This window comes from Astyanax mexicanus, chromosome 20, assembly GCF_023375975.1.
Source record: "Astyanax mexicanus isolate ESR-SI-001 chromosome 20, AstMex3_surface, whole genome shotgun sequence".
NCBI lineage: Eukaryota > Metazoa > Chordata > Actinopteri > Characiformes > Acestrorhamphidae > Astyanax > Astyanax mexicanus.
In genome coordinates, this window is record NC_064427.1 from 23,051,994 (window position 1) to 23,063,711 (window position 11,718).

General features: G+C 37.1%; 1 protein-coding gene across 2 annotated transcripts in view; it reads left to right on the forward strand.

The window, feature by feature from the left end:
- erbin (erbb2 interacting protein) overlaps positions 1–5,163 on the forward strand; it is a 142,160-nt gene extending 136,997 nt beyond the window's left edge. For both annotated transcript variants that reach the window (XM_049468353.1, XM_049468354.1), the window contains 2 exons: positions 188–262; positions 379–5,163. In XM_049468353.1, coding sequence (XP_049324310.1) covers positions 188–262; positions 379–486 — 183 coding nt within the window. In that variant the 3' untranslated portion in view covers positions 487–5,163. The remainder of the gene's footprint in view (positions 1–187; positions 263–378) is intronic.
- The last annotated feature ends 6,555 nt before the right edge of the window (positions 5,164–11,718 follow it).

The following is an 11,718-nucleotide window of genomic DNA, read 5'->3' on the forward strand; positions in this document are numbered from 1 at the left end:
CAATATTAATATTCCACAAAAAGGGGGAAAGTTCAGTGCCAGTTCAGATAACCAACACATTGTGGTGTTTTTTTTTTTTTTGTTTTTTTTTTTTAGAAATACTGAATTCATAATTCACTCATACTTTTCTCATCACATTTCTGTTTTAATAATATAAAGTTATTGTTGCTTTATGTTGTTTTATTAGGGGATTTTTGTGACACGAGTTCAACCAGAAGGACCTGCTTCAAAGCTTCTGCAGCCTGGAGATAAAATCATCCAGGTGCGTGATCAACACTTTTTTTTTTATTCTCTTTCTTTACTACTAATTCAGATTGAATCTACTTTTGATGAGAAAAACTTCATTCTAATTAATTCTACCTCTGTTCTGTTCTGCAGGCGAACGGCTACAACTTCGTCAACATCGATCACGGAAACGCTGTGTCCCTCCTGAAGAACTTCCCCAGCACCGTGGACCTGATCATCATCAGAGACATGGCAGCGTAGAGATCTGATGGAACGCGTGATTGTCTTAATGTTCACTCCATTATTTTTCTACATGGAGGAGGAGGAAGAGAAGGAGGAGGAGCCGGGTTGATGTATAGCTGATTGGAACTGCTACTTTTTTTCGTGGAAGGATGGAAAGGAAGGACCTCTTTGGAGCTTTGGGTTGGTTTGGTTTGGTTTGGTTTGGTGGAAACTGGGCAAAACCACTCGAGGAGAGAAGCGGAGAGAGGAGGATATGTGTGTGAGAGAGTGACTGATTTGGAGTAACTACAGCAAAAGGAGCCTTCACTGTGGGATCGTCGCCTGTTGGATTAGTCCGACACGGCACGGACAAAAAAAAAACTGTGCTTTTTTTTATGTTTTTTTTTTTTTTTAAATCAATCATTCACTTTAGTAGTAAAAACATTAGTTCATCGTAGTAAACGATTATTAATAACTGTAGCTGACCATTAGGGGGCAGGGCTCCCTGTCTGCTGACATCAGTATGCCTTTTAATTTTTGAATTTTTTGGAATTTTAAATCATGTTTCACTTCTTTTACTTTTTATTTTCTGTTTCATTTCTTATTTAAGAGATTTTAAAACCACTCCTCTGACCTGTGAGATTTCTCGTTTTGCTGTTCTTTTTTTGTTTTTGTTTTTTTAACTGGAGGTCAATGCTACGTGCGTAAAGTGGATTTTTTCGAATGTAGAACTGGCGTGCGCTCTGGCCTGGGTGGTGGATTTGGTGTGGAAATGTGGCTGCTTGACACTTTAGTCCCTTTTTTTTTTTTACTTCGTGGGAACCTTTCTTTTGCACCATTAGCTTTGATTTAGAACCATCTATCATCCTTCCCACTTCCATTTTCTAACTCATTTCCAACAACGAGAGAGTGAACCACCTGTGATCCTGATCATCCTGATCTGAGACCGTGTTAACCAAGACCCTGTATCTGCTAGGATCTAGGATCTAGAAGGGACGTGCTGAAGGACCCTCTGTATGTCTGACATGGGTTGGATTAGTGTGGATTGGATTGGAACGTGGTGGAGATTGGAGAATGAAGAACAGAGAACTTCGAGGCCACAGGGACTTTTAATTTCCTTTAATTTTATTTTATTTTATTGTTTTTGGGACTGCAAACATGTGGAGACACACACACACATGGCCCACTGCTACAATAACCTGCTAAGTTAACCAAAGCTTGTAAGGAGACTGTAAGATGGTTGATATGGTACTGCTGGGATGGACAGATGGACTCAGGCCTTTTCCAGGCCAATTCTAGACCAGGTTTCTTGACCTAGCTTGATCTGCTTTATCCTGGTCTGAGAAAAAAGGGCCAGATTTCACCGACTGTCCTGCTTCTTCTTGTAGTTTGTTGTTTTTCAGTTTAAGGACCGTTCCTGTACCACCTGTACAGAGAGAGGAACCTGATCCTGGAACAGAGATCGAAACAGAACGGAAGTTTTTAGGTGGACTCTGGCCCTGAACCTCTGAAGGGCTTCCTCTAGTCTGGAACTATCGTACTCAGAACTGCAGAACTGACTGTTGGAGGAGGGGGTTCCTCATGTGGAATTGACTCCTGTCTGAGTTTTGAGTTTTGAGTTTGCCTTTCTGTGAGCATCAGCTTCCTCCCACACATTGCGCATTGTTGTTTCCTTTTTTTTTTTTTTTTAATGTTAAAAAAGGACACTTTTTTTTTAAAAACGAGCTGGATGGAAGGATAAAGAAGAAGAGAAGAAAAGAAGCAGAACTTGTCAAGTGCCAACAACGCACAGACCCTGAGCTGTCCGGGGAAACAACAAAAAAAAAACAGGCGGAGAGGGGAAAAATCGTCACTTTTTAATTTTCTTTCTTTTTTTCAATGTTTTTAACTATTTTTTTAATTTTCTTTTTTTCCCTTTTTGATCCACAGCAGCAATACTCACTGTACTTAACTACTCACTGACTCTGATTCAGTGCTTATGATGTGGGACAGTGTTTGAGAGAGCAATAGCAAGAAGTTCTATTCTATTCTTATTTTTCTGTCGGAGAGCTGTCTGATCGCATTGTCGTCATTTTTTTTTAAAGAGTTGAAAAAAAATAACGAATCGTGGAAAAAAAAAAAAATAGAAAAGAAGAATCCCTTTTAGTACTCTTTGATTGTGATAGAGACTTTTATATTGTAAATCTTTTAGAAGAGAAACCATAGGAAAAATGGCATTTTTGAGTATTTTGCATAGATGTTCTTTAATGCGTGTATATGTTAAATGCCCTGCACTCACTGCCCCCTTACCCCCCCATATCCCAAACACACACACACACACACACACACACACACACCTTCCCGCCAGCTCCACAGACGGCCTGCCGAGCTGACATTATTAACCGTCTCCCATGTTGAGTGGATTCAAATGCTTAACCTTCTTCACTGGCAGAATAATGATATTGATCATGATGATTAAGATGAAGATAATTATGATTGATGATTATGATGATGATGATGATTTTTCAATGAGCTGCGAAGACTGCAAAAAATGTTATAAATATATATATATATATATGTACACACACAGTGAGTCATACAACCAATATTTTTGACATCAGACATAAAAAATAATAATTAAAAAAAAAGACTTTAAAAGGTCTTTTTTTGTACACAGGCCTGTATGTACACACACACACACACACACACACACGAAAAGAAAAAAAAAACGAATGACCAACTGTTTGATTGATTGTTGTACTGTGTGAATTACTTGCATGGAATCACTCCCTAGATTATAATTATTATTGCTGTTATTTTTTTATTATTTTTAATTTTTTAATTTAATTTTCTTTGGTTGTATTCTTCATTGTTTTAGACGTCTACATGAGTTTTAATTAATCAGATTTACAGATACAGATACTGATACACGTGACGAGCCCATCAGTGGATTGACATTTTATTCATTTATTCATAGAAGGAAGCACTGATGTTTTATTTTATTTTTTGTTGTATAAAAAAGTACCTGTACTAAAACTGAAATTAAATTTAATTGTTTTAGTGTTACTTTTTATTTGAAAAATATTTTTTACAATCACTTTGTCATTTATTTGCACACAATTGAAAAATGGCACTGGCACACAAAGTAATAAAACAACAAAACAGACTCTTAAATTAGTCTTAAATTAGGATATTAATATTAATATATTACTAGGGGTGTGACTGTACACAAAATCAAAAAACTTCCTTTTGGACCAATTTTGGACTTCATGGTTTTGGTACAAGACTAAACCAGATTTCTTATTCATTAATGTAGAACAGATAGTTGTGCAATTTTTACATTTGTTGCCATTTGTACTTACTTTCACTCTAATTTAGCTTAGCCAATTAACTCACCCACTCACTGGAATTCACTAGGACTCACTAGAACAAGTGCATTTCTCCTAAAAAACATGTGAAAGCCAGACCCCGCCTCTTTTTTTTTTGCTCTGAGGTAAGCGCCAGATCCCAAGCTCTTTACTTCCTATACTTCAGCCGACAGATGATGTGCTGGACAGTGGGAGAGAGAGAGAGAGAGAGAGAGAGAGAGCATGGCCAATGAATTGTGTTCTCTCAGACTCCGGCTGCTGATGCCATTCATAGACTTTGTCATGTCATTGTTCATTTGCTGAACTTTGTCTGACTTTATTTTTTATAGCCAGATGTTTGCAGCCAGAATACCAGTAAAATATTAGTTTATAGCCTGGAGGGGACAAACAAGACTACAGTCACCATTACAATACCCTCAAACCACTATAGTTCACACAATACCTTGCAAATCAAGCATCTAATCTTACAGATGAGTTCAAAGTTACAATATAAACCCTAATATAAAGTACACAATATATATTTTCTGTGCAATTTTTTTTTTTTTTCATTTGTATCAAACTGTGATGCTATTCGTACCATGACCCATGTACAGTTACACCCTTATCATTCACTCACCCTCGTAGCTTTATTACGACTCCAAACTAATCCAAACTAAACGCAACTAGTCTCAAGTCTTACTAAACTAAATGTAATTCTCACGCAGTGAATTCCTCAGTAGAGTCTGATTTTTTTACCCGACGTTTTTGAAGATATGAATGATGATGATTTTGTTGACACATTGTGTACAGATGTATTTAGCGAGCACTGTGTTTCTTATTCTGTCCTGATGAATCAGTCGAATGAAGACCCTTTGATTGTCACGCCTTTTTACGTATCATCATCATCAGTAAAGGAACTCTGACGGAAATGAAAGACAATCGGGGGCTTAAAGCTGAAACTTAAAGCTGATTGATTGGTTTATTTTTGCCATATCAAATAGAAAAGAAAAAGAGCATCTGGTCTTCTTCCTTTTATTATTTTTATTATAATTTTTATTCTCCCACGTTTGTCTATTTATTTAGCAAACCTCTGTCCTTTCTCTTTTTTTTTTTTGCAGATTACTAATCAACGTGTACATACTTTTTAAACCGGTTTGAGTTAGCCATGGCATTAGTAGTGATCTTTAGTTTATACCAGCCAGCAATAAATCGCATCACAATTTTGCAACCCTTTTTAATGTAAAGCTTATGTGAAAGGTTTCTCTGGAAGCAGCTACAAACGAGATGATTGGTATGCATTTATTCTACATTCCAGATTTTTTGTATATAATTTTAGCTTCCATGGTATCCTGTGGAAAAATGAGAAATAAACTAATGGTCTTTCAGAAAATCGTCTGTGTGTTTCTCTTGTTTTTTTGTCTTTCTTTCACTTTCGGATTCATGTTTGGCTCATCAGTGTGAATCATCAGTCGAGGGCTTGATTTTGTTTATGATAAAACGGAGACAAAAATGCACAAGGATGGCGCTGAGTGGTCCTCTAGTGGGCTAAAGCGCTGTCCCTATGATCTGGGGTTCGAATCCCGGTCATGCAGCTTGCCATTCTTAACCCTTTCAAACCCTGCGTCCATTTCAGTGGACATAATATAGTTCCTTTTTTAATGTTGTGTTGCACAAAACACTAATTGAGACTGACTTTTTTCTTTTAGAATAGAGCATGAACCAGCCAATGAAACAGCAGCTTAGCCCTGCCCACTTTCATGGGAAAAAAAAAAAAAGCAGCTCAGGCATTAAGAGCATGATGGCAGTCTAAAGCCTACTAGGCAAAGTAATAAGAGCTCATTTCTTTTACTAATTTTTTGTGATTTAGAAACTTTAATCATGTTTATTTCACTCAAATATAAAATAAAAATGTTAAACACGGGCTTCCATTACAGTGGAAAAAAAATGGATTTAACTGGATTTTATATTATGGATTTTAAATTAGTTTCTTATTTTGTGTGCATTACATTTAGAAAACAGCTTTTTTATATATATAGATTTTACCATCACTGGAACATAAATCAGGATTGAAAGGGTTAATTAGAGCAACATCAGAATTTAATCAAATGTTAATTGATTTACTGATTGCTATGGGGGGAATCAAATGGAGAGACGAATGTGATTCGGGTCCAGCTCTAGCTAAAGGGGGACGTCTGTGAAAAAAATATTTCACACTTCTACTTAGTGATAAAACTCCTGCATCCGGACTGCAATTGAAAAAAACAGGAGGACCAGTGAGTTTTTAGGCTTATTCAGTCACATGACATCACGTTCAGTAGCTCCTCCATTTCCACTTGCTGTTGTGTTTACATGGATCTCCGTGGAAACGCACGCCTGAAGTGTAATTACGATGTGCTGCAGTGGACAAATAGCTATTTTATTAAACGTGAGGAGATGAAACTCAGAGATGTGCGTCTGGACAGGACTAAAATTAAAGTAGAAATTAAAGTAAAATTTCTATGATGGAGTTTTGATTGTTGTGTCTGAACAGTTATAGACAAGTTTGAAAACATTTCACTCGTGTTTTAGTGCTTTGTTAAGACATGAGTCTATACAGCTAGCATGATGTTAGTCCAAAACTACTGGATGATGCATTTTGTCCAAAATAGTGGGGTTGGGGTAATTTGTGCCAGTGGCACAACTCACTCCCATTTATGAACATATTATTTTTTTGTAATTGTGTATTGTATTTTTACATTTGATCACTACATCTTTGTGACATGTAATGTATTCTCTCCAAAAGCACAACTTACCCCACACTGAGGGCAAGTTGTGCCACGAATCCACTTTTTTTCAAAAAGCTATATTCCTTAAATATTATATTTCAGATCCAAAGTGACTGTTTCTGGAAATGAACAGAATTACTTGACTTTAACTCTAAATGTAAAACTTGAACTGTAAAATGAACAATGTTAACAATGGCATGCCAAATGTCATGGGACAGGACACTCTCCTGCATTGACTGTGGATGTGATGATTATCTGTTCACATGGACAGTTCTAGCCAGAAGCTGCAGGTCATGATCATTACCCTGTAAAAAAGGAAAGTATACTTAACCTCTTAACACGCCCTGGCCCGCCAGCGGGCCAGAAAAATATGATATTTAATATCTGGCTGTGTTTATGAATAGTTATAGGTTTAATATAGACACCCAATATACAATTTTAAAGCTTAGAATCTCTGCTTTTCAGTTATATAGCCTATTTAGCTGTATCTCCTTTCAGAAAATAAACATTTAGGGCGAAATATGCCTTGGTTATGAAAATATTAAATCATAATTTTCATATTTCCGTTTATCGGACGTCCATATTTGATCGAATGGACATGGACATGTTATACACCATTCGAACTGTCTGGCTCTCTGGATTCCGAAACTGTGCTCCGTTTTAGGATGTACGGTCCCTGAATTAGAGCTGAAAGAGCGCGTTGCAGCGCGTGTTCAGAGTTGAAAAATGCACAGGTTTGGTCCTGTAGTTACCTAAAGTCGGAGGGACAAAGAAAAGACCATTACTGGTTCAAATCACTATAATTCCTAACCAGTAATAGGTAGCAGTTTAAAATTTTATATGATGATTGTAAACACATTATAGCAAAATATAGAGCTGTCAAAACCCTTGTTCCATATAAATAGTTCATTTTATGTGTCTGAAAATAAAAAAATTAAATAGAAAATGTGAGTATGTAATTTCAGGCGGAAAATGGTAAAAATAGGCTTGGAGCTTAAGAGCAATTAAAAGTATAATAAAATTAGGTAAAAAATACTAAAAGTACATTTGCTATTTAATATACTTCATAAAAAATTACATATTAAATATACTTTTTCTGTTTTTTTTCATAAAATGTATTTTTAAGCAAATATATGTAGTGGTATTAAATACAGCTTAAAGTGCATTTTAGTTTCCTAAATACTATATTTCAGATCCAAAGTGACTATTTTCAGGGATGCACCACATCCTGAAAAATATGTACATATATATTAGTTGGAAGCATTACTGTCATGGTCTCACATTAAAGTCACTTTAAGTAAAAACTGGCACAAATCACCAAACTCTCCCCTAGATAATTCAGCCTGTAATGTTTTGTCTCAGAGGACGTCTGAGTAAAAAACTCAGACATGGTTGTTCCGGACAGGAATAAAATAACAGAGGACCCCCATAAAAGAGAAAATTACCCCCGGACCCCCTGAGAAACTAATCCCACCCAGATAGAGCTTTAGTGTGTAAAGACTTGTCTGGGAACAGGTTCATACAGTAGATGTATCTGCTGGAAAGTTCTGGTAGTGAGTGTAGGGTCACCCCAGGCTGGAAGGGGTCCAGGGTGAATTCCGTCCCCTTCAGAGGGTGTGTCCTTACTGAGGACAAAACCATGTGACCCCCCGTGTCGTCTGTGGTGATCTGAAAGCACAGATCTGAAATATAGAGCGAGTTTCAGAAGGTCAGGACAGGATACTCATAACCAGAGACACACGGGACGTCCAGCGCTGTATTTATCTGTGACCTGAGCTTTGGGTCACTGCCTGAACTAAACCACCAGACTGCAGAAACACTGTGATCAGATCAATCACATGATCTCAGATCTAATTAGCAGATCTGTTATTATTGCATCATTTATTTAACTTTATTTATTTAACATTTATTTAACTTTTTAAAGTCATTGTATTCTGTAATCTGTCATCATGCTTTAAGAGTTTAGCTTGTTTTTAGCATCATTTCTAGAAAATGAACAGAATTTCTTGACTTTAACTCTGTAAAATGAACAATGTTAACAAAGGCATGCCAAATGTCATGGGACAGGACATTTTTCCCATGTGCTATAAAAGATGAAGAATGCTGCACTGACCTGTGGGATATGTGTGGTCTATAGGGGTCTCCTGCACTGATTGTGGATGTGATGATTATCTGTTCACAGTGGACAGTTCTAGCCAGAAGCTGCCGCTCATGATCATTACCACACTCTGAGCTCGCTGTCCACTGTGAGTGGTACATATTGCCTTCTATGACATACATATTTCCAGACCCCACTCCCCACTCAAACTATTAAGTATAAACTACATTGCCTTGCCATGAGCACACTGGCCAGTGTTCAACCTCACTCATGGTTGTAAGATAACACTTCACATGTTTAAGAGGTATGGTCCTTTCAAAAGCCATCACCTGAGGTCACTTGTTCTTGCTCGTGATCAATTTGCATAGCGCTGTCCCTTGGCCTGTCCTTTTGGTACGTCAGTGTAAAAGTACTGGAGTATTGGGATGCCTAATTATGATTGTTGCTTTATACCCATCTAAACCTGTGCCTGTCATTAGCATTGGCATGGTGTCCTATTCTACTGGCAACACTTCTCTACAGTAACTAGACAGGCTGTTTGTGTGCATTTGCATATCTGTGTCAGCAATGGGTTCAAAGCCATTATCTCTCAATCAACCCTGAAGAGTGAACATAGTGATGAAAGGTAGATGGATGTTTATCTCAGAGACGATGTTAGCCGATACTAGTAATCGCTTTAGAATAGATGAATGGATGAATGGATGAAAGGATGAATGGATGATGGGACGTGTGAAGTACTCATTTCCTCCCAGTTCCTCAGTTCCTCTCTACCAACTGTAGCTTGTGAGCTTTGTTAATCCTCTATGAGCTTCAATATCAGTGTAAATGAACCAAACAATTTAACAACATTAAAAAGTTACTTTATTTCCACACAGAGTGATCTATTTTAAGTGTTTATTTCTTTTATTGTTGGTAATTATGGCTTATAGTATATACCAATCAGTATTTTTGGCAGTGTGGGCAGTGTGCCAAGTCCTGCTGAAAAATGAAATCCTCATCTCCATAAAAGTTGTCAGCAGAGGGAAGCATAAAGTGCTGTAAGATTTCCTGGGAAAACAAAACTGCACTGACTTTAGACTTGATAATAAAACACAGTGGACCAACACCAGCAGATGACTCTCCAAACCATCACTGTCAGTCATCACATCAGTAAATTTTACATTTCATTTGTAAATAAAGGGAGCAGAGTCTGGAGGAAGAGTGGAGAGACACACAGTCCAAACTGCTTGAGGTCTAGTGTGAAGTTTCCACCAATCAGTGATGGTTTGGAGAGACATGTCATCTGCTGGTGTTGATCCACTGTGTTATATCAAGTACACACTGGTGGAGGAGTTGACTAAAGGTCAGTCTGCTGGCTTTGTAACCTTAATTAAACACATTTAAAAATTAAAAATGCTCTTAGTGTTTGGATGAGACATAGTTTCTCTCTTTTCTCTCTATCTGATCTCATTATTGTCTAGGAGAGACTACAGAGATATTGAGGAGATCTCCTTTAAGGGATCTCTTTCCTCTGGGTAGGTCTACATGCTGCATCACTGTCATGGCAGCTCCCCCTCCCTTTACACACACAGAGGGTGTGTGTTGAGTCCTAGAAAACATTCTGCTGAAGTGTTTTCTAGTAATCCGGTGGGTGAGAGGTCCTGAGCTCTGTGCTGTTTATGGGGTGAAGGTCTGGGTTGCTGGGCTGGCAGAGAAGATCTCTCACATGAGGCGTGTGGACAGCCTGTCTCATATCAGGTTCTTCCTCCTATATTTATCTCAGGGGGAAGTGGATCAGTGAGGCTTCAAAACAACCTCATTCAGCCTGCTGTCATTGTACAACCAGAGGACACAATAATACAGAATATCACTGTTTTCAAGCATTACATAACAATATATTACATTACATTACAATACATTACATTACTACACAACACAACACATTACAATACATTATATTACATTACATTACAATACAAAACAACATATTACATTACAATACATTACATTACTATACATGACAACACATTACATTACTGTACAATACAACACATTACATAACATTACAATACATTACATTACAAACCATAACATTATGGTACTATACCTTATATTACAATACATAACATTACATTACAATACACTGCATTACAATACATTGTTATGTTTTGTTACATTACAATACGTAACGTTATGTTACATTACATTACATTATATTAAATTACAATACATTGCATTACATTACAATATGTTATGTTACATTACGTTACATTACAGTACATTTAGTGGACAGTTTTAACCTAAGCGATTTACAAATGATGATGTACATAAGACAATGAGGACATAAGACAATCATGGACAGCTTTTTCGCACTTACACACACTCACACACACACACTCACACACACACTTACACACACAGCCAGAGTCGACTCAGCCTTATTTACTGAACAGAAAACAGGAAGAGACTCCCAGACTCATACACACACACACACACACACACACTATCAGACTCAGTGTGAGTTTGTGGGTGTTTCAGTGTTAGAGGGGAGGAAGGTGGACTGTTTGGTGTGAGTGGGATTTTGCTGGGGATTTGACCACATGACCACAAAACTGAACTCAGAAATCATCCGGCTCTAAAGAAATGTAATACATTCATACAGTGGACTTTAATCAGACCAGCTATCAGACCTGCGGACAGAGGTATCCAGTAACTAAGTACAAATACTTCATTACCTTACTTCAGTAGTTTTTTTTTCAGTTAACTTTTTACTTTTACTCCTTACATTTTCACACAATTATCCGGGGGTAGACTCTGTGGAGTGGCCTAAGCTTTTGTCCTTAATGGCTTTATTTTTTCCCTTTACATTACTTTTACTTTAACTAGTTTTGAAACCATTATTTTTACACTTTTACTTAAAGAGTAAAAATCTTTAGTTGATACTTCAGCTTCTACAGAAGTATTTTAAACACTAGTATCTATACTTCTACCTACAGAATAATGAATGTGAATACTGTTCACACCTTTTGCTGCTGAACTGCTCACCAGATCCTAAACACATGTGGAAAGGAAATAATTAGATCTACATGAGCGTTTGATTGTA